The sequence below is a fragment of the Bos taurus genome, chromosome 28 (genome assembly GCF_002263795.3).
Source record: "Bos taurus isolate L1 Dominette 01449 registration number 42190680 breed Hereford chromosome 28, ARS-UCD2.0, whole genome shotgun sequence".
NCBI classification, from domain to species: Eukaryota; Metazoa; Chordata; class Mammalia; order Artiodactyla; family Bovidae; genus Bos; species Bos taurus.
In genome coordinates, this window is record NC_037355.1 from 19,583,784 (window position 1) to 19,605,288 (window position 21,505).

Consider the following 21,505-nt stretch of genomic DNA (forward strand, 5'->3'; position numbering starts at 1 on the left):
CGCCAGGTCGGGATTGCGGCTGTCCCTGTGTGACACCGCTCGGATAACCCCCGCTCGCCAGCCCCGCCAGCAGCGTCCGCTCTCCCCGCGCTCCAGCCGCGCCTCTTCGCCGAGCGCCAGGCAAAGGAACCGCTTCCCCACCAGCTCCGGCCGCGTCTCCACCGCCATAGCCGTCACTGCCAAAGCAGCCGTCGCCTCCTCGGCTGCCAGGCAATCAACGAAAACTCCGCTCCTACCGGCTGTCCATGCTGAAGACAGCGGACCCGGGAAAGGCGGCGGCCCCGCGAGCGAGCGCAGACTCGGGGGCGCACCGGACGCTCTGCCCAGAAGGGCACAGCGACCTCAGTCACTCAGTCCTCAACACTGCCCTGGACTCTCCGACCTGCAGCCTCTAGCTACGGTTCCACAAATGAAAGAAAGAAATTAACAAATTTCCACACGCCGCCTGAGACCCCGACGCAGCTCCGGCCGCTGCCGCCACCGCGCCGCGGCCAGTACTACTCCGCCTCCCCATCCACTAGCGTAGTTGCGAGCGCGCCGCGCGTCTCCTTCCGCCGGCGCGGGCTGGGGGAGGGAGCCGCGGGAGAGGGTCGGAGGAACCACCGCAGACGGAAAGTAGTGCCCGACGCGGCGGCTGCGGGACCAGACTAGATTTAAAAAAAAAAAAGGAGGGGCGGGAGAAGGGAATGTAGTCCTTCAGAAATGTAGTGTTTGGGGTCCAACTCTCTACTCGTCGCTCCCTGAGAAGTGGGGGGTTTGGGTGGGGGATTGAGTGAGGTGAAAGTGAAGTGTGCTGGTTCCACTCTGGGTCGCAAAACAAACTCCAGATTAACAGCCGCATCTCCAGAGTGATTTTCCCCCCCCCAGAACAAATGGCGCCCTGCAGTCTGAGTTAGCCCGAATTCTGCCTGAATTAGCAGTCCCGCAGTCCCAGCAGCAACGCAGAGCAACACTTTTCAACTGAAAACTAAGCCCACAGAACTCAGTCAGTGCAGAAACAAAGTACACGTCTTTAAATGAAAATGAAGAAAACACTGTCATCCTTTCATATTTCCTGTTTGGGGCGACACTCACTACACGTTCAATGGTGTCCAACTCTGCGACCCTATGGGCTATACAATGGAATTCTCCAGGCCAGAATCCTGGAATGGGTAGCCTCTCCCTTCTCCACAAGATCTTCCCAACCCAAGGATCGAACCCAGGTTTCCCACATTGCAGGCGGATTCTTTACCAGCTGAGCCACAAGGGAAGCCCTAACACTCAATACCGGTTTGGGCTATTCAGAGATTTACACCTCGCTACTGCTTTGTTTTAAGAAAGCCAAACACTCGGTTGAGGGCTTTTGTCAACATTCTTAAAATTCAAGAACAGTTTCTCCATACATTTGAGTACTTTCAATACTAGTACATACCCCAAACTCGTTGGTCTGACAATAAAAACGGTTTGGAAAGGCCCCGGATTCAAAGTTGTTAGAAAAATATCGTGGAAAGAAAAGGGTTTTAGCCAATCATAGTTCAGGAAAATAAATTATGTATACTTCCCGTCCAATCACAACAGGACGCTGTAACCCATCCAGCACACATCTCCCACTTGGAACAATTAACTCCTTTGATCTCACCGTTGAGTTCTAAATCAAGCATCCATACCGATGTCAGTGAGAAATCTGACATACTTTTATTAAAGATAATTTTTAAAATTCCTGTTGTGGGTTTTATTTCCAGGGCCACTAATGATTACATCAGCTCCCCAAATTATTCTAGCACAATAAAAATCTATTCTAAATTTCAGTTTCTTAAAGATTTTTCTAAACCTCCACGAAAAGTTACGTTACCTGTGGCGGATTCATTTCGATATATGGCAAAACCAATACAATATTGTAAAGTTAAAAAATTAAATTAAAAAAAAATAAAGGAATTTAGAAATCTGAATATTTTAAATAGACGTAAGGCTTTTATCCACTTTCTTACAACACCTAAGCTGTTTTTGAAATGGAAAATACATGGCCCCTGTTAATAGGTTGAAACCCTAAATTAAAGGAAAAGTTCTTTCCAGATTTTAATCATCATGGTCTAATTCTGCTAATCTAAAGGCCAAATGTAGACATGTAATAAATATACAAAGGAAAACCATGTCTAGAAATGCATACTTGCAAGATGAGAGAAAAATTTAATTTTATTATGCAATCTTTAACTTCCAAGTCCACTCTTTCAGTACCTACTGTATATTACTTAGCAAATCACCTTACAGGCTAAGATTTCTAAAATCTCAAATTGGATTAAGGAACCAGTAAAATAACCTGGTGAAAATAATCTAACATGTGGAAAGAGGGGAAAAAAGAAGAAGATTGACATTCAGATACCAAATTATCAATGACTTGCTTTGTGATCTTTGGCATGACACAGATGCTTAACTGAAACTGCCTGCTTCCTAATCTCAGTGATATTCTAGGAGCAAGTGAGAAAATATAAATAAAGTCGTTTGAGAAAAGCTGCAAATAACACTATTATCACATAAATATCACTCACTTTTAGAAGGAGAGATTGTCAGGTTACCTTACATAAAGGTGCCAGCTGACTTTAATTTTGTAGGCAAACTCCTGTAAATGGATCCCTAGGAACCCCCTGCTGCTGCTGCTGCTGCTAAGTCATTTCAGTCCTGTCCGACTCTGTGCAACCCCATAGACGGCAGCCCACCAGGCTCCCGCGTCCCTGGGATTCTCCAGGCAAAAACATTGGAGTGGGTTGCCATTTCCTTCTCCAATGCGTGAAAGTGAAGTCGCTCAGGCCTGTCCGACTCTTAGCGACCGCATGGACCGCAGCCTACCAGGCTCCTCCATTCATGGGATTGTCCAGGCAAGAGTACTGGAGTAGGGTGCCATTGCCTTCTCAGAGGAACCCCCTAGACATGTAGAATGCTGTCCTTTTAAGTGTTCTGAAAAGCATGCAAATCCAAGTCAAAATGTTTCAAATGCAGAAACAAAATTTTTCAGATGGTCATATAATATATCTTCATTAACATTTTCAATCCAAACATCTTATGTACTTACAACCATATTCCAGATACTAGTCTATGAATCGTCTGAGTACAATTAGTACCTAGGGTTTAACAACAACAAAAACAATAAACCACTAATTTGTGGATATTTTGCTTATGGAAAAACTTGAAATTCATTTTTTTAAATGTAAAATAAAAAGGCCTTAATGGATTTTGTTGTTGCTGGCATCTTTTGCTTTGTTTCGGGCAGTACAGCTGACCCTTGAACAAAATGAAACTGAACTGTGGAGTGACTTACACACAGGTTTTTTCAGTAAGTACTATAGTACTACACCACCCAGTTGAATCCACAAATGCAGAACCTCTGACACCAAGGGCCAAATGCAAAATACTCCAGATCTTCTACTGTACTGAGGGTCAGCATCCCTAACACCCAAGTTGTTAAAAAGAAATTCAACTGTATTTACATAATTTTTGCCAGCAAATCATAAGTGTAAACATAATCAAAAGTTTATAAAGTGTAACATGGAATAAAAATATTTATTTGTTCAATTAAATGCCCTTACATCCTTTACTTTCATAAAAATAGTCAGAAAATGTCAATATTGGTAAATGTAAAGAGTTATATTAATAGTACTAAAATTATAAGTTATAGTACTTCATTATATCAATCCTGGGCGTTCTTTGGAAGGACTGATGTTGAAGCTGAAACTCCAATACTTTGGCCACCTGATATGAAGAGCTGACTCAGTTGAAAAGACCCTGATGCTGGCAAAGATTGAGGGCAGAAGGAGAAGGGGACGACAGAGGATGAGATGGTCGGATGGCATCACCAACTCAATGGACATCGATTTGGGTGGACTCCGGGAATTGGTGATGGACAGGGAGGCCTGGCGTGCTGTGGTTCATGGGGTCACAAAGAGTGGGACACGACTGAGTGACTGAACTGAACTGAACTTCATTATATAGTCAAAGACAGTGACAGAGAAGTATTTAAAATAAGTTTACAGAAGCTGAAAATTTAGAAATATAGACTACAGCTTCTACTCTTTCCATTCCAAAATCCAAATATGTTTATAATATATCCATACACACATATGTATCAATTCAGGCAAATTTCCTACATCCAAATGCATTGTAGGATTATTTGGTTTTTTAAAAAGCCACAAAAATTTACTGGTTTATTATTTTTAAAAAACTGACTTATAAAGGAAGATAATGGCTTCATTACAATATGGACCACAATTACCCACTTATCAATAATTAATAGTTCATCAAGTTCCATTTTAAAACAGCCAACTAGTTATTAACTTCTTACTTTTTGACTCAGTTTAATTATAGAAAGGGCCAATTAGCTGCTCTAACATATACCAGTATCCTGGGTCACTACATGTGTCTGTTTTAAACATCATAGGTAAAACAGATAAAAAAGTTCAGTGCATACACAGATGGTCCTCAACTCAAGAATGGTTCGACCTAAGATTTTTTAACTTTAGGACAGTGTGAAAACAATATGTATTCAGTAGAAATCTTATTTTGAATTCTGAATTTTAATCTTTTCCCAGGCTAAGAGCAGTACAATACTCCCTCCTGATGCTGGGCCTTGGCAGGAAGCTGCAGCTTCTAGCCAAGCCAGGCAAGAAACACAAAGGTTAACAGGTAATATACATTTAAAACCTTTCTATACTCATACAACCATTCTGCTTTCCACTTTCAGTACAGGATTCAATAAATTACATGAGATATGCAACACCTTATTATAAAATATGCTATGTGTTAGATGACTTTGCCCAGGCTTATGAAAGTATTCTAAGCATGTTGAATGCAGGTAAACTTAAGCTAGGATGTTCAGTACATCAGGTGTTTTAAATGCATCTTCAACTTAGGATATTTTCAACTTCTGATGGGTTCATCTAGAAGTTACCCCATTGTAAGAGGAAGAAAATCTGTATCTTGTAATAATATTAGCCACCATTTTTGGAACAGTTATGATATGTCAGACACTGTGCCAAGCACTTTATACAAGAAATCTCATTTTATTTTTCAGCTCATTTTTTTTTTTTAGCCTCACCTCAAGGCATATGGGATATTAGTTCCCCAGCTACCAGCGGTGAAAGTACGGAATCTTAACCACTGGACCACTAGGGAAGTCCAATGATTTTAAGATGAAGAAGATGTGGTTTACAGAACTTTATTTGCCTAAGATTACACATTAAGGAACTGGTGTTCAAAACCAGACTTTGTTAAGTCCAAGCCCCTGTATTATGCTAAACAGTAAGTTAAAAGAAACAGGAGAGTCAGTTACCAAACTATTTCATCCTTATTTAACCCAGATTATCCATAATAGATTTGCTTATTTTACACTTATTATGTGTCTCACATCCTGCAAGGTTCTGGAGATAGGGCTTCTATCCTTTAAGAAGTTCAGTCTAAGAAAGATGTACAATAGAAATGCCTTGGTTGGTTTAATATTTAAGGAAGTATTACTGGAATGGCATACAAGGTAAGTTTAGTGCATTTTAACAAAAAATTTCAAATCCATTATAACTTGGAATTTTTTAGTTATTGTCAAATGTTAAGACTGGAGTGGGTTATGAAGTCTTAGACTCATACAAGTATAGAACTGTGGAAGCCAATGAAGAAAGTCAACAATTTCAAGTGAATTCTGCAAATGGAATACCAAGAACAGAATCGAACATAAATTTATGTTAAAAAAATTATGTTACCATGTTTATTAGTAAATCTTAATTTTTTTCTTTTTTTGCCATATCATGCAACATGCTGGAGCTTAGTTCCCTGACCAGGGATGGAAACCCATGCCTTCTGCACTGGAAGCAGAGTCTTAACTACTGAACCACCAAAAATGCCCCAAACTGCTTATTTCAGTATTTCCTTAAGCACTTATTTAAACTGAATTCTTCAATCACAATTACAATAATAATAAAGTAATTCAAATGTCACTTCCTCAAGGAAGCCATCTGATCCCAAGATTATCAAACCACCAAATATGGATTTTCAAAACTTTTCCCATTTGTCTTAGCACTCATCACAACTGTATATATAACATTTATTGTGTAAATGGTTGTTTTATGTTTGTCTCCCCTGGCAAACCATAAGTTCCATAAAAGCAAGGACAATTTATCTTGTTCATAACAATACTCCCAGCATCCAAGACTTGTGCATATTAAATGCTCATTACATGTTACTGAATTAACGAATAGCAAAAAAAAAAAATATATATATATATATATACTATATACCTTTTTCTATTAATAAATCCAACCCATCTAAGAGAACTTACAGTCTCTAAATTGAGGGCCATATTCATAAATAAGAGTTCATGTTTTTTCTATAGGGTTATTCATCACCTTTCTAACAATGTCTTACATACATTATCTCATTTCATCATGGAGGTACAATGCAAAGCCTTCCTAAAACTTGAGCTTCACCAGAAAAGCAAGGTGGTTCCTAGGGATAATTTCTAAAGAAGAGACACAGAGAAAAGAGTTAGAATCCACCGGAAAAGCTCACACTGTTACTAAAGTACCAATTTAATGCAAATCCCAAAATGATCCTATAAGCAATATATATGCAAAACACCAGCCTATTCTTAGTATTCCAAAGAGAACAGTCTCAAATAATGTCTTTGACAGAGCCAACATATCGATATAACTTTAGCCTCTTGATGCTAAGAACATACCAATATAACTTTGTCTTCTTGATGCTATGTGGAAGGAACAAGAGGGAGAGAGAAGAAATGAAGGTAAGAAGATACGAAAGAAGGAGAAAACAAATCTCTACTGGGCCTCCACATTTGTTAGTTTCTAATTTATATTCTGGATGCACAGGACCTACCACTTCTTTTCAATATTTTTCTATTAAAAATAAGACTAAATCTGATTTTTAATGATAATTTTTAATTTAGAAAGAATGAACATAATAGCACTGAAAATATCCTAATCTGCTGAATGAGAAACTATAAGAAAAAAATAAATGAAAAGCTGCCACTGAGCACACAGCAAGTCTTCCCAGGGTATCCCACAGCACTGTCTTGTGTGTTCATCACCCCTCTCATAAATGTGTCCACTATTAACTACCATTAAATATGCTAGATGGCAGTTTGTACTCTGCGTCTTCAACTTGACACTAACTTCTTAGCAGGTTACATTCCTAAAGGGTTATGTATCTGTCCTCACAAGCCTTCACTACGCCACAAGTAAGCAGTAGCGAAATGAAAGTCCCAAAGAATGGCTGTTCACATCCATGAAGCTTAGTTACGTAAAACTGTCTACACTTGGATTTGAAGCTATAAATGAGGAAAACTCAAAGTAAAACCTAAGCTAAAAAGTAATAATGACTCAAAATCTCAGCATGCTAACTATATTCCACTGATGTTCCTTCCCAGATGAAAGTTTATGATCAAGAACACACAGTTTTGAGGCACATTTCTTAAATTAATGGCATTTGGCTTCAAAGAAACAAAACCAAAACAAACAAGGCCTAGCAGTAAATATGGGAAATTTGTAGTCATTTCTTTCTTTGGCATATTCTAGAAAAAGCCACATGACTACATATAATGGGATTTATATGTAATGCTACATAACATAAACATGCGATAAAAATAAATTACTCTATATAAAGAAAGCATTGCCTTCTCCCTCCATGTGCGCTTCACTATTACAAATAATTTACTTATTCAATTAAAGAGTGTATAAAATAGTGCTCCAATTCTAAGGCCGATGTTCACAGAAGCTCAGTATTTGGGGGCCCCTAGATCATTTTCTTTATAAATCACAACTGACACACATAAAAAAGAGACCTCAAAAAAACTTTAACTACAGACTTAAAATTCAAATCAACATCCCCAAAACATTCTGCTACTCCAGGGCACATTTTGATATTACCGATGATTAAATGGCCAAAAGAAATATTCAGAAAGCTAACCAACTTTTCACAAAGTATGCAAACACTAAGGTTAAAACTGGTCAATCCCCATGCCACAGAGCCATTTACAAATGGATATTTTGCGCATCAAATGTACAAATACGAAATTAGTAGTCACACACATGTGTGCTCAGTTGTGTCAGACTCTTTGTGACACCATGGACTGTAACCCGCCAGGGTCCTCTGTCCATGGGATTTTCCAGGCAAGAATACTGCAGTGGGCTGCCATTTCCTACTCCAGGGGATTTTCTCGAGCCAGGGATTGAACCCATGTCTCCTGCATCTCCTGCATTGGCAGGTGGATTCGTTGCCACTGAGCCACCAGGGAAGCAGTCACATATGTAGTGTAATGAAGGAGCAAATGCCCAGGAGTCTATGTTACTACTATTGCTAACTACTGTACTATTGCTAACTACTTGGGGCAAACCCCTCTGCTTTTCTAGGAACTGTACAGAAAAAGGAGAGGCTAACATCATCAACTAAGTTTCTAAGAATTTGCTTCTAAGGCTTCTGAATAATCCAGTAAGCAGCCAAGTACACTCTCCTGATACATGGTAGGTTCAGAACTGACAAATATTAAAGGACCAATGTGCTAAGTTGCTTCAGTCACGTCTGACTCTTTGCAACCCTATCGACTGTAGCCTGCCAGGCTCCTCTGTCCGTGTGATTCTCCAGCCAAGAATACTGGAGTGGGTTGTCATTTTGTTCTCCAAGAGATCTTCCCAACCCAGGGACTGAACGTGCGTCTCTTTTGTTTTCTGCATTGGCAGATGGGTTCTTTACCACTAGTGCAATCTGGGAAGCCCTTAAAGGATTGATAGAATGCGATAATCTTGCTTAGGAAAACAAATGTGTTTAGCCTGAAAGTTTCTCTCTCAAAGATCTCTCAAAGATCTCACAGAAGACACACATATTAATCATTAATACATGCAAACTAATAATACAGACTAAAGAATTTCCCAAATAAACAGTTTTAAACCCTTGGAGAAATGCTTCCTCTTCTCTCCAAATTTGCCCTTAAAACTATCGTATTAAAATAATCTAGCAGAACTAACTTCAAATGGAGAAATTTTTGAGACATTCTGCATTACAAATAACCTTTATATTTGAAAAAATATAAAATATATATACAAAGAAAACTTTACTTTGCATGCCTTTATATTCTTCTTTGTTTATAATAGCTAAAAATCCATTTTTCAATTATTCTAATTACAAAAATTATCTGAAAATCATTTACAAATGTAAAAGTTTCATTTACTTTTACAGCTAAATGTGCATGGATCTTTCTTTCCCCACTTGCACTTTTTGATATTCACTAGTTCAAAATGTTTATACAAATAAGCCAAAATCTTTGTTTCAACCTTAAGCCATCCTCAGAAAATACGTAAGTATTCTTCAGTACTTTCTTCTGGTGTTTTTATGATTCAAACTTTTATAATTCCCTCAAATTAGAAGGTCGCATCTACCCCTGAGGGAAGGAAAGGAAATCATCCTGGCCCCAAACAACTCAGGGGAAAAGCAGGATTACTGAGAAGAGAAAAACACAGAGCCTGTCTAAAACTAACATTGGTCTAGGATGAAAAATAAGTTCTGTTGCCCACCACCACAAGGCTGAATAGTTCCCAGGGCCTCAAGCCTACCACAAGGCAAACAAGCTCCCAGGCACACGTAATAACAGAGAGGAACCACCACTCTACTAGAGAGAGGAACCGAAGAGTACAGAGAGAACCTCTCTGACTCTCAGATGTACCAGTAAGGCTTAAGGATGAAGGTGGAGTAAAAACATTGAGTTAAACTTTTCAGCAAATCAACTCTCACCTTAAGGATGAAGTGATGACAAAAGTATTTACAGTTGACAATACACTGAAGGTAACCAAAGCAACAAAAAAACCCCATAAATCATCAACTTCAGACAAGACTGATTCAACTCCCCATACTAACAATGTAACAGAACAAGAGTCTTGCCTACTTCTTGGCATAAATACTATATACTTCAGTCTCTATCATCATGCAAATGATAGCCGGCATTTGTTCAAAAAGTGTAGGCCTAGCCATGGGGGTGGTTTCCTTGGTCACCAAGGTAATGCATGCATGCTGGGTTATCATTACCTTTTTTATAATTTATACAAATCCATCCATCCAAGTTCTTTCATTTGTACTATTCCTTTAAATAAAGTAATTTCTTACCCTCCTTCGAAAAAAATTCCACATTACACAAAATCTGAAGAGCAAGCAAATCATGTAAGTCATATGTTGGAACTATCAGCCAAGGAATTAAAAATAATTATGAATAATGACAAAGGCTCAAATGGAGCAGAAAAACAATATGCATAATAGATGGCAAGTCAGAGACAGAAAGTACAAGAGTTGAACAGAAATGCTAAGAGTCAAACTGAAATGCTCAAAACAAGAACTGCACTAAAAATAATTTTAAAGTCTTTGGTAGGTTCAGACTTAACAGAGCTGAGAAAAGAATCAATAACCTTGAAGACAGGTCACAAGAAATTACCAATGTTAAAACTAACCAGGAATTAAAAAAAAAGAGTGGGAGAAAAAAAATCTACACAAATAGGAGGGAAAGTTTCAAATTCATTTTATGAACATAAGGTCCTGCAAACCAAAATCTGACAAAGAAATTACAAGAAAAGAAAACTCACTATCCCTCATATATGCAAAAATCCTCAACAAAATATTAGCTAATCAAATTCAGTAACTAATAAAAAGGATAACACACCACAACCAGAGATAAATACAGGTTTATCCCAAGAATGCAACTTGACTCAGCATTAGAAGATCAATCAGCATAATTCACCAGTCAACAGACTAAAGAAGAAAAATATGATAGCACCAACAAATGCAAAAAACATGCATTTGAGAAAACCCAACTCTCCTTCCTGAAAAACTTCTCAGCCAATCAGAGGTAGAAGGGTACTTACACAACCTGATAAAATGCATCTACTATAAAATTATTGCTAACATCATATTTAAGAGTAAAAGACTACCTGGTTTCTTCCAAGGAGTCAGAAAAAGGAAAGGAAATCTGCTGTCACCACTCCTATTTAATACAACATACTTAAAGACCTAGAAAGTACAATAAGACAAGAAAAAAAGAAATAAAAGGCATACAGATTGAAAGGGAAGAAATAAGACTGCCTCTGTTTGCAAATGGCATGATTGTCTACCAGTACTATTTAGAATAACACCTAAAAAGATTAAAACGCATATAAATGTAATAAAATAGGTACAACCTCTTCATGCTGAAAACTACAAAGTACTGATGAATGAAAGAAGACCTCAATAAGTGAAATGATATACCATGCACATTTATTAGAAGACTCAATTCTCCCCAAGTTGATCTGTAAATTCAAAGTAATCACAATGAAAATATCACCAAGTATTTTGATTTTGAGAATCAATGAGTTGATAGTAAAATCAATAAGGTAAGGAATTAGAACCACCAAAGCAATTTTTTTTTCGAAACAGTTTTGAAAGGAAAAAATAAGATTCAAAGTATCTTACCTCAGGACTATTCTATAAAACTCCATTAATAAACTCAGCATGACATGAGCAAAAGAGTAAACAAATTAACTGAACAAAATGGAGAGTCCAAAAACAGACTCATATGTACATAGTTAATTGGTTGTCAAAGGTAAAAAAGTAGTTTGGAGAAAGGACAATCCCTTTAACAAACAGGGTTAGAATAATTAGACGTTCATACTAAAAAAAAAAAAAAGTTCATCCATCACACCATATATTAAAATTAATAAAATTAATTCAAAATGAACTATAAACCTAAAATATCTGAAAAGCTAAAAATCTTTAAGAAAAAAACAATTTTCACACTGATTTAGGCTAAGATTTCTTAAAATCCATAAGATTCAAAATTAAACATTAGTGAAATAAAAAATTCCTAAGGTCACAGACTAGGGGAAATTATCTACAAGCCACACATCTGATAAATGATTGGTATCCAGAAAATTTAGAGAACTCTCAAAATTTAATTAAAAAACAAAACTTACTGAGCAAAAAATTTGAAGAGACACTTTATCAAGTAAGATATACAAATAATAATAATACAACTGGCAAATAAGTACATGAAGACACCCAATATCACTAGTTTTAGGGAAATGTAAATAAAAACTATAATGACATACTATTACACATCTATTAAGATGGTTAAAATTAAAAGAAAATGAAAACTGACAATACCAAATATTGAGGAAGATGAGGAGCAATTAGAACTTTCATCCAATAGTAGCTGGGAGGAATAATGTCCTTTCTCCATTGAACTACTTTTTTACCTTTGACAACCAATTAACTCGACCCCAAGGAGATCAAAGTCACCTACCTGAGGTGCACCGGTGGGGAAGTCAGTGCCACGTCTGCCCTGGCCCCCAAGATGGGCCCCCTGGGTCTGTCTCTAAAAAAGGTCGGTGATGACACCACCAAGGCAACTGGTGATTGGAAGGGTCTGAGGATTACAGTGAAACTGACCGTTCAGAACAGACAGGCCTAGACTTAGGGGTTACCTTCTGCCTCTGCCCTGATCATCAAAGCCCTCAGGGAACCACCAAGAGACAGAAAGAAGCAGAAAAACATTAAGCACAGTGGAAACATCACTTTTGATGAGATTCTCAACACTGCCTGGCAGATGCGGCATGGGTCTCTAGCTAGAGAACTTTCTGGAACCATTAAAGAGATTCTGGGGACCTCCCAGTCTGTAGGCTGCAATGCTGATGGCCGCCACCCTCATGACATCATAGACGACATCAACAGTAGTGCGGTGAAGTGCCTAGTTAGGTAAGAATGGCAAAGGAAACCGAAAAATAAAGGATTATTTGATAACCAAAAGAAAAAACAAAGAAGACTCTGCACATGGACATCACCAGATGGTCAATACTGAAATCAGATTGATTATATTCTTTACAGCCAAAGATGGAGAAGCTCTATACATTCAGTAAAAACAAGACCAGGAGCTGACTGTGGCTCAGATCATGAACTCCTACTGCCAAATTCAGACTTAAATTGAAGAAAGTAGGGAAAGCCACTAGACCACGCAAGTATGACCTAAATCAAATCCCTTACGACTATACAGAGGAAGTGACAAAGAGATTCAACGGATCAGATCTGATAGAGTGCCTGAAAAACTATGGACAGAGGTTCGTGACACTGCACAAGAGGCAGTGATCAAGAAAAAGAAATGCAAAAAAGCAAAACGGTTGTCTGAGGAGGCCTTACAAACAGCTATGAAAAGAACAGAGTGAGTGAAGTGAAAGTCACTCAGTCATGTCTGACTCTTTACGACCCTGTAGACTACACAGTCCATGTAATTCTCCAGGCCAGAATACTGGAGTGGGTAGCCTTTCCCTTCTCCAGGGGATCGTCCCAGCCCAGGGATCAAACCCAGGTTCCCGTATTGCAGGCGGATTCTTTAACAGCTGAGCTATCAGGGAAGCAGGGAAAGGCAAAGGACAAAAGGAAAGATATACCCATTTGAATGCAGAGTTCCAAAGAATAGAAAGGAGAGCTAAGAAAGCCTTCCTCAATGATCAGTGCAAAGAAATAGAGGAAAACAACAGAATGGGAAAGACTAGCGATCTCTTAAAGAAAAATAGATACCAAGGGAACATTTCATGCAAAGCTGGGCACAATAAAGAACAGAAATGGTATGGATCTAACAGAAGCAGAAAATATTAAGAAGAGGTGGCAAGAATACACAGAAGAACTGTACAAAAAAGATCTTCATGACCCAGATAATAATGATGGTGTGACCACTCACATAGAGTCAGACATCCTGGAATGTGAAATCAACTGCGCTTTAGGAAGCATCAGTACAAACAAAGCTAGTGGAGATGATGGAAATCCAGCTGAGCTATTTCAAATCCTGAAAGATGATGCTGTGAAAGTGCTGCACTCAATATGCCAGCAAATTTGGAAAACTCAGCAGTGACCACAGGACTGGAAAAGGTCAGTTTTCATTCCAATCCCAAAGAAAGGCAATGCCAAAGAATGCTCAAATGATGGCACAGTTTCACTCACATCACAGGCTAGGAAAGTAATGCTCAAAATTCTCCAAGCCAGGCTTCAACAGTAGGTGAACCGTGAACTTCCAGATGCTCACACTGGATTTAGAAAAGGTCGAAGAATCAAAGATCAAACTGCCAACATCCTTTGGATCATCGAAAAAGCAAGAGAGTTCCAGAAAAACATCTGCTTCTGCTTTATTGACTACGCCAAAACCTTTGACTCTGTGGATTACAACAAACCATGGAAAATTCTTCAAGAGATGGGAATACCAGACCACCTGACCTGCCTCCTGAGAAATCTATACGCAGGTCAAGAAACAACAGTCAGGAGTAGACATGGAACAGTCTGGTTCTAAATCAGGAAAGGAGTACATCAAGGCTATATATTGTCACCCTGCTTATTTAACTTATATGCAGAGTACATCATGAGAAATGCTGGACTGGATGAAGCACAAGCTGGAATCAAGGTTGCTGGGAGAGATATGAATAATCTCAGATATGCAGATAACACCACTGTTATGGCAGAAAGCAAAGAAGAACTAAAAAGCCTCTTGATGAAAGTGAAAAAGGAGAGTGAAAAAAAGCTGGCTTAACCTCAACATTCAGAAAATTAAGATCATGGCATCTGGCCCCATCACTTTATGGCAAATAGATGGGGAAACAGTGGAAATAGTGACAGACTATTTTTGGGGGCTCCAAAATCACTGCAGATGGTGACTGCAGCCATGAAATTAAAAGACACTTGGTCCTTGGAAGAAAAGTTATGACCAACCTACGTAGACAGAATATTAAAAAGCAGAGACATTACTTTGCCAACAAAGGTCCGTCTCGTGAAAGCGATGTTTTTTCCAGTGGTCATGTATGAATATTAGAGTTGGACTATAAAGAAAGCTGAGTGCTGAAGAATTGATGCTTTTGAACTGTGGTGTTGGAGAAGACTCTTGAGAGTCCCTTGGACTGCAAGGAGATCTAACCAGTCCATCCTAAAGGAAATCAGTCCTGAATATTCATTGGAAGGACTGATGCTAAAGCTGAAACGCCAATACGCCAAAATGGCCACCTGATGAGAAGAACTGACTCACTGGAAAAGACCCTGATGCTGGGCAAGATTGAAGCGGGAGGAGAAGGGGACGACAGAGGATGAGATGGTTCGATGGTATCACCGACTCAATGGAGATGAGTTTGAGTAAACTCTGGGAGTCGGTGATGGACAGGGAGGCCTGGCGTGCTGTAGTCCATGGGGTCGCAAAGAGTTGGATGTGACCGAGCAACTGATCTGAACTGAACTGAGAGTTATAAAACTCAAACAAGACATTTAACTCAGGGTCATAGTTTAATACAGCAAACGGATACAAATTAAAATCATTAAAGCCAAGAGGGGCATAAGGCAGAGTCCAGGAGACACCAAGCTTTCAGCTGTCCCCACCCAGTGGAGTTGGGTTCACAGCGCTTATTTCTCCCAAGAGCTTATAATAATATGTATGAATACAAGCAATCAGGTAAGTTCACCTGAGGTTCAATGTCTAGCATTTTTATCTGAGGTCTGACACATAGGTAGGGCTAACTATCTGCATGGCTAACTTTAGTCTCCAGCTCCTCTACAGGTCAAGCTGATACCACACACAGCCACACTGTCAGGATAAGCAACCTACGGTGGTCAAAGGCTCCCCAGTAAACAAAGACACCCTTATTAAGCGGACATTCCAGGGCTTAAAGGTTACCTCCCAGGAGCTGGCCAAGGTCAACCCCTAGGCAGCTTTGGGTACAAGTGAGCTATTTTTACTCAAAATACTTCTGACATCAAATCTGTAAGTTTTTTTCCTCACACCAACTAATTCTCCAACTCCCCAGAGACCAATTAGGTGTCCTAGAATTCATTTCAGTTCTGACATTAACTACTCAAGTCAGCATTAGACTCCCCCAGGCTTTGCGGCTCAGTCTCCCAAGACAGCCCTCACTTCAAATGCCAGTTCCAAGTTTTGGGTCCCCAGGTTACCCATATTTCTGTTCAGCTTGGCTACAAGGTCAAGGGGGCTCCCATAAACTCTACCCCCATTCAGGTGCATTAAATTGTTAGAAGGGGCCACAAAATTGCAGAGAAAACAATACTTACTTACCAGTTTATTATAAAGGATACAAGCAATTAGTCAGGTAAAAAGGCACAGAGGACAAGGTCCAGCGGGTCCTGAGCACAGGAGCTTCCGTCCCCACAGTCTGAGTGTGCCGCCCTATTAGCAAGTGAACAGGTTTCTCAAATCTGATGCCCTGTGAACTGCACAGTTTAAAGGTCTTTATGTAGGCTCTACTATTAACTAGTAGAAGTGATTAATGAAATCATGGGCCACTCATAACTGAACTCAAACTCCAAACCCTCTCCCCATCCTTGGAGGTCCAGGGATGAAGTCAAAGTTCTAACCTCTAATCACATTGTTGGTTACTCTGATAACCAGCCCCCAACCTGAAGCTATCAGGGGCCCAAGAGTGCATAAAGTCAGGCATGGTTAAAAAAAGCATATTATGAATATGTTCATTTCAGGAGTTTTTAGGAATTCTAGACCAGGAACCAGGGACAAAGACAAAACATGTGTTTTTATTATGCCTCAGGAATGCTATTCCTTTACTATACAACCTCAGATGCATTATACTTATGGAAAACAACCAAACCCAAAAGGCTCTGAAGTGTAGGAGTCCATTTATACAACGTTCTTGAAAATGCAAAACTACAGGGACAGGAAACAGACCAGTAATTGTCAAGGTCTAGGATGTGGGGGGAAGGCTGGTCTTATTAATGGCACAAGATAACATTTTTCATCTTTATTGTGATGGTGGTTACACATATACAAGTGCTTACCAAAATTCCTAGAACTATACACAGAGAACAATGATTTTTCACTGTTTGTGAACTGTACCTTGATTAACCTGAGACAATCAGTACTACAGTCACCTAAGACAATTCCATTCTTTAAAAGTGGCAGATAATAAATATTATGTAAATAATAAATATTTTTCCTAAATGGAAAGCAAGAGAAAATTATTTCTCTGCTCTATAAGTTCCTTATAAAATTAATGTCTGCACACAGCCAAAGGGAAACATGTTGACTCATTGGCTGGCAGGATTATGGGTGACTATACTGTTGTGCTTCAAGCTCTATTCATATTGTCTGTGTAATAGTAAATAAGCTTCTTAAATTTTTTATTGTAGGTGACAGTGTAATACTGGTAGGCAAAATTCTACTATGACCCTCAATGACTCATGTTCGTGTACAATCATCTCTCCCCTGAGTGTGGGTAGAACTCGCAACTTATTTTTAACCAATGAAATATAGCAAAGGTGACGGAATATCACTCCCACAATTATGTTGTTGTAAATGGCAAAGGTGAAAATACTTTGCAGATGTAATTAAGGTCCCTAATTGGTGGCTTTAATCAAAAGAGAGATTTTTCCCAGGTTGGCCTACCTGATAAGGTAAGCCCTTTAAAAGAGGGTCCAGACCTGTGTTCTACAGGTGGAAGGAAATGAATTCAGCCAATGAACACGTGGACTTGGAAGAACATCCAGAGCCTCAATGATATCTTAGCCCAAGTCAACCCTTCTGATTTGCAGCCTCGTCAGTCCCTGAGCAGAGAACTCGGCTTAAACTTTATCCAGACTCCTGATCATGGAAACTGGTGATAATGTATCTGTCATTTTAAGCAGCTGTGGCAATTTATTATACAGCAATAGAAAAGTGGGCTTCTCTGGAGACCCAGGTTCAATCCCTGGGTCTGGAAGATCCCCTGGAGAAGGGAATAGCTACCCACACCAGTTTTCTTGCCTGGAGAATTCCATGGACAGAGTCCAAAAGGCTACAGTCCATGGAATTAAGAGAGTTAGACACTACTGAGCAAGCAACACACACTAACAGAAAAGCAATCCAGTAATTAAAATTCTTTTCTGAAGAATCTTGGCTTTAACCATGGCTCATCTTGAACTAGAGGAAATGTCCTATTCTTGTTAAGCATCAATTTTCACAAAAGAATGTGAACCTTAACACAAGCTTCACTGCACAATGGTTTAGATTTAATCCATAACACAGAGGATCTATATTTCAGTGAGTTGTCAGCAAATAAAATCTCAATTCACTGCTGCTCAATACTTGGGGAAGCTTTCACACAAAACAGCGTTTTTATGGAGAACTACCTGCAGATGCTTCATATAATCCATTAGTTACTCTAAAACTTGGGAGATGGGGGTTATTATCAAAATCTCTAAGGAAATAGATGACTATGGTATTTTAAACATTTAAGACATTTTGACATTTTAAGAAATACTTATTTTGGAAACAAACCATAGAAAACAGAATTCAGTCAAATTCTTTTGGCCAACAGTAACAGCTATAAGGAAATTTCTCTTTTATCTGTTATACTAACCAATCTGCAACAGAAGGTTAGAGGAAGAAGTCATTACAGAAATGGAGGGGAGGAAGGATCAAGATGGGAAGATCTCTAATGAATTCTACTGGGGAGTGAGGTTCTTAGAATTTATCATATTGGCTCCCCATAAAGCTGATTTCACTGGAATTAATCATGGATGGGATTCCACTGGCCATTTTGTGGAATGCTATAAAAAACTGATTTCATTTCTTGAAGTGATGTGGTTTAAAATGCTTTTCACACTACATTACATAGTGTCCTCAAGAACACTGTCAAGGAAAAATTTGTGTTCTTAATAAATATTAGGAAGAGTTGTGCTTTTTCCCAGCAGTTGCTTTGTTTTTACTGTATGGTGGCGGTGGTTTGGTCACTAAGTCGTGTCTGACTCCTTATGACCTCATGGACAGTAGCCTGCCAGGCTGCCTTGTCCGTGGGAATTCCCAGGCAAGAATACTGGAGTGGGCTGCCATTTCCTTTTCCAGGAGATCTTCCTGACGGAGGGATTGAACCTGAGTCTCCTACACTGCAGGCAGATTCTTTACCAACTGAGCCACCAGGGAAGCCCTTTTTACTGTATGGTGGTGGTGGTTTAGTTGCTAAGTAGTATCAGATTCTTGTGACCCCATGGACTGTAGCCTGCCAGGCTCCTCTGTCCATGGGATTCTCCAGACAAGAATACTGGAGTGGGTTGCAATTTCCTTCTCTAAGAGGTGCTATTAATTATGTTACTGACCTAGTTTTCTATGTTGGCTGCTAGAAATCTTTATGCTACACAAATTTTAGGTTAATTCTTTTCAACCTTTGGTTCTGAAAATTTCCAGACATATAAGTAAGGAGATAACTGTAGAATGAATGGTCATGCAAGTTAACAATACTGCATATCTCTTTCCTCCCATTTCTTTTTCTTTGGGGGTGGAGGGGCTTGGAGGACTTTAGAGCAAATCGCAGATACCGTATCTTTTCACTTATACATAGTAAAGAATATATCACCATCAGTTAAAGACTTTTCTTTAAAGTCTGACACTATATTTCCATTAACTCATCTGACAAAATTAGCAATAATTTCTCAGTATTATCTAATACATAGTTCAGGTTCAAATTTCAATCCTCTTTCAAGTGGAACTTTTGCTAACTACTTGTTTGTCTAAACCAGGAAAGAAACAAGAACCACACACTGTAACTGACTGATACATTTCTTCAAATCTCATTTAATCTGTAACAAGACATTTGTCCTGTAGAATTTCTCATATTCTAAACTTAGGTGACTATTTCCTTATGGCATTAAAGTATTCCTCCATTTCCCCACGGAGCAGGCAATGGCGCCCCACTCCAGTACTCTTGCCTGGAAAATCCCATGGATGGAGGAGCCTGGTGGGCTGCAGTCCATGGGGTCTCGAAGAATCAGACACGACTGAGCGACTTCACTTTCACTTTTCACTTTCATGCATTGGAGGAGGAAATGGCAACCCACTCCAATGTTCTTGCCTCTAGTGTTCTTCAGGACGGGGGAGCCTGGTGGGCTGCCATCTATGGGGTAACACAGAGTCGGACACGACTGAAGCGACTTAGCAGCAGCAGCAGCCATTTCCCCATATTTCTTGTAAACTGTGGTGATATCTAGAGACATGATTCATTTTCAAATATTTGGCAAGAACACTATAGGTGATACATGCACTTGCCTAATATATCACATTAGCACACACATAAAATCTGGTTGTCCCACCTATAAAGTGATATTCAAATTGATTATTATACTCAAGTGTTGCCAGCCTCATTTACCCAGTGACCATTCTCCATTATTTATTTAGGGGTTGTCCAAAGGTGATACGCTAATACTATCATTTTATTCCATTTGCATTTATTATCTGGAATTCTAATAAGGAGTTTCCTTAAATAACTATGTGGTTACCATGAAACTCAGTTTACACAGGAAAAACAATATAAATTCTTGATTCTTTCCATTAACAATTTCTCAGAAAATGAACTGGTGATCTAGCACCTTCCAAAGCTATGATATCTATTTTTATTATCAATTTCTTTTTGTCTTTCTCACTAACTTCTAAGTTGTGTTATCTTGCTCAATTCTATAGAAATAAACATAGTGCTAGTACATTCAGAATTCTGTGGACCCACTCCTGAATGCTAACAGTTTCCTGAAGTACTGTGAACTATTAACACTGAAAAAATGTACGGAGTAATTTTAACAAAAACAAGGCCACTTTCACAAACTGACGATTTGAACAATGACAGCAGTGCAGGGAACAACAAGAAAACCGAAGTAAAACTTTGCAGGAAAGGTGCCTTAGAATTTTTTTAAAATTCAGAACGACATTCCTCCTCACTCCCCTAAAGACTTCTTCAGAACTTTCTGCCTATCTTTGGTATAAAGCATGGGTATACAGCCACCCCTTTTTCCATAGAGGACTGATTCCAGAACCCCACAGATACCAAACTCCAAAAATACTCAAGTCAAATCCCTCATAGAAAGTGTCATCATATTTGAATATAACCTATATGCATCCTCGAATATACTTTAAGTCATGTCTAGATTACTTATAACGCCTAATACAATGCAAATGCTATAAAAACAATTGCCACTGAAGCATATTCAAATTTTGCTTTGGGGAACTTTCTGGAATTTTTTTTTCCTGAGTATTTTTGATCCTAGGTTGGTTGAATCCATGGATGCAGAACCTGTGGCTACAAAAGGCAGACAGTACATACAGAATCCACATGAATACTCTAGGTATACTGTAGAATGAAGAATTAATTATAAAGGCAACATAATAAATTCAGTTCAGTTCAGTCGCTCAGTCATGTCCTACTCTCTGCAACCCCATGGACTGTAGCACGCCAGGCTTCCCTATCCATCACAATCTCCCAGAGCTTGCTCAAACTCGTGTCTATCAAGTCAGTGATGCCATCCAACCATCTCATCCTCTGTCATCCCCTTCTCCTCCAGCCCTCAATCTTTCCCAGCATCAGGGTCTTTCTAATCAGTCAATTCTTCATATCAGGTGGCCAAAGTATTGGAGTCTCAGCTTCAGCACCAGTCTTACCAATGAATATTTAGGACTGATCTCCTTTAGGATGGACTGGTTGGATCTCCTCGCAGTCCAAGGGACTGT

The 21,505-nt window shown here is 39.1% G+C and overlaps 1 protein-coding gene and 1 pseudogene across 5 annotated transcripts in view; one reads left to right on the forward strand and one right to left on the reverse strand.

Moving 5' to 3' along the window:
• Positions 1 to 21,505, reverse strand: part of JMJD1C (jumonji domain containing 1C) — a 316,168-nt gene that overhangs the window by 269,436 nt on the left and 25,227 nt on the right. For 2 of the 5 annotated variants that reach the window (XM_059882619.1, XM_010820510.4), the window contains exon 1: positions 1 to 517. The exons of 1 other annotated variant lie outside the window; for it this stretch is intronic. In XM_059882619.1, the coding sequence (XP_059738602.1) occupies positions 1 to 168 (168 nt within the window). In that variant the 5' untranslated portion in view covers positions 169 to 517. 2 more of the 5 variants (XM_059882617.1, NM_001191122.1) reach the window with 2 other exon arrangements.
• LOC617130 (large ribosomal subunit protein uL11-like) lies at positions 12,257 to 12,742 on the forward strand (annotated as a pseudogene).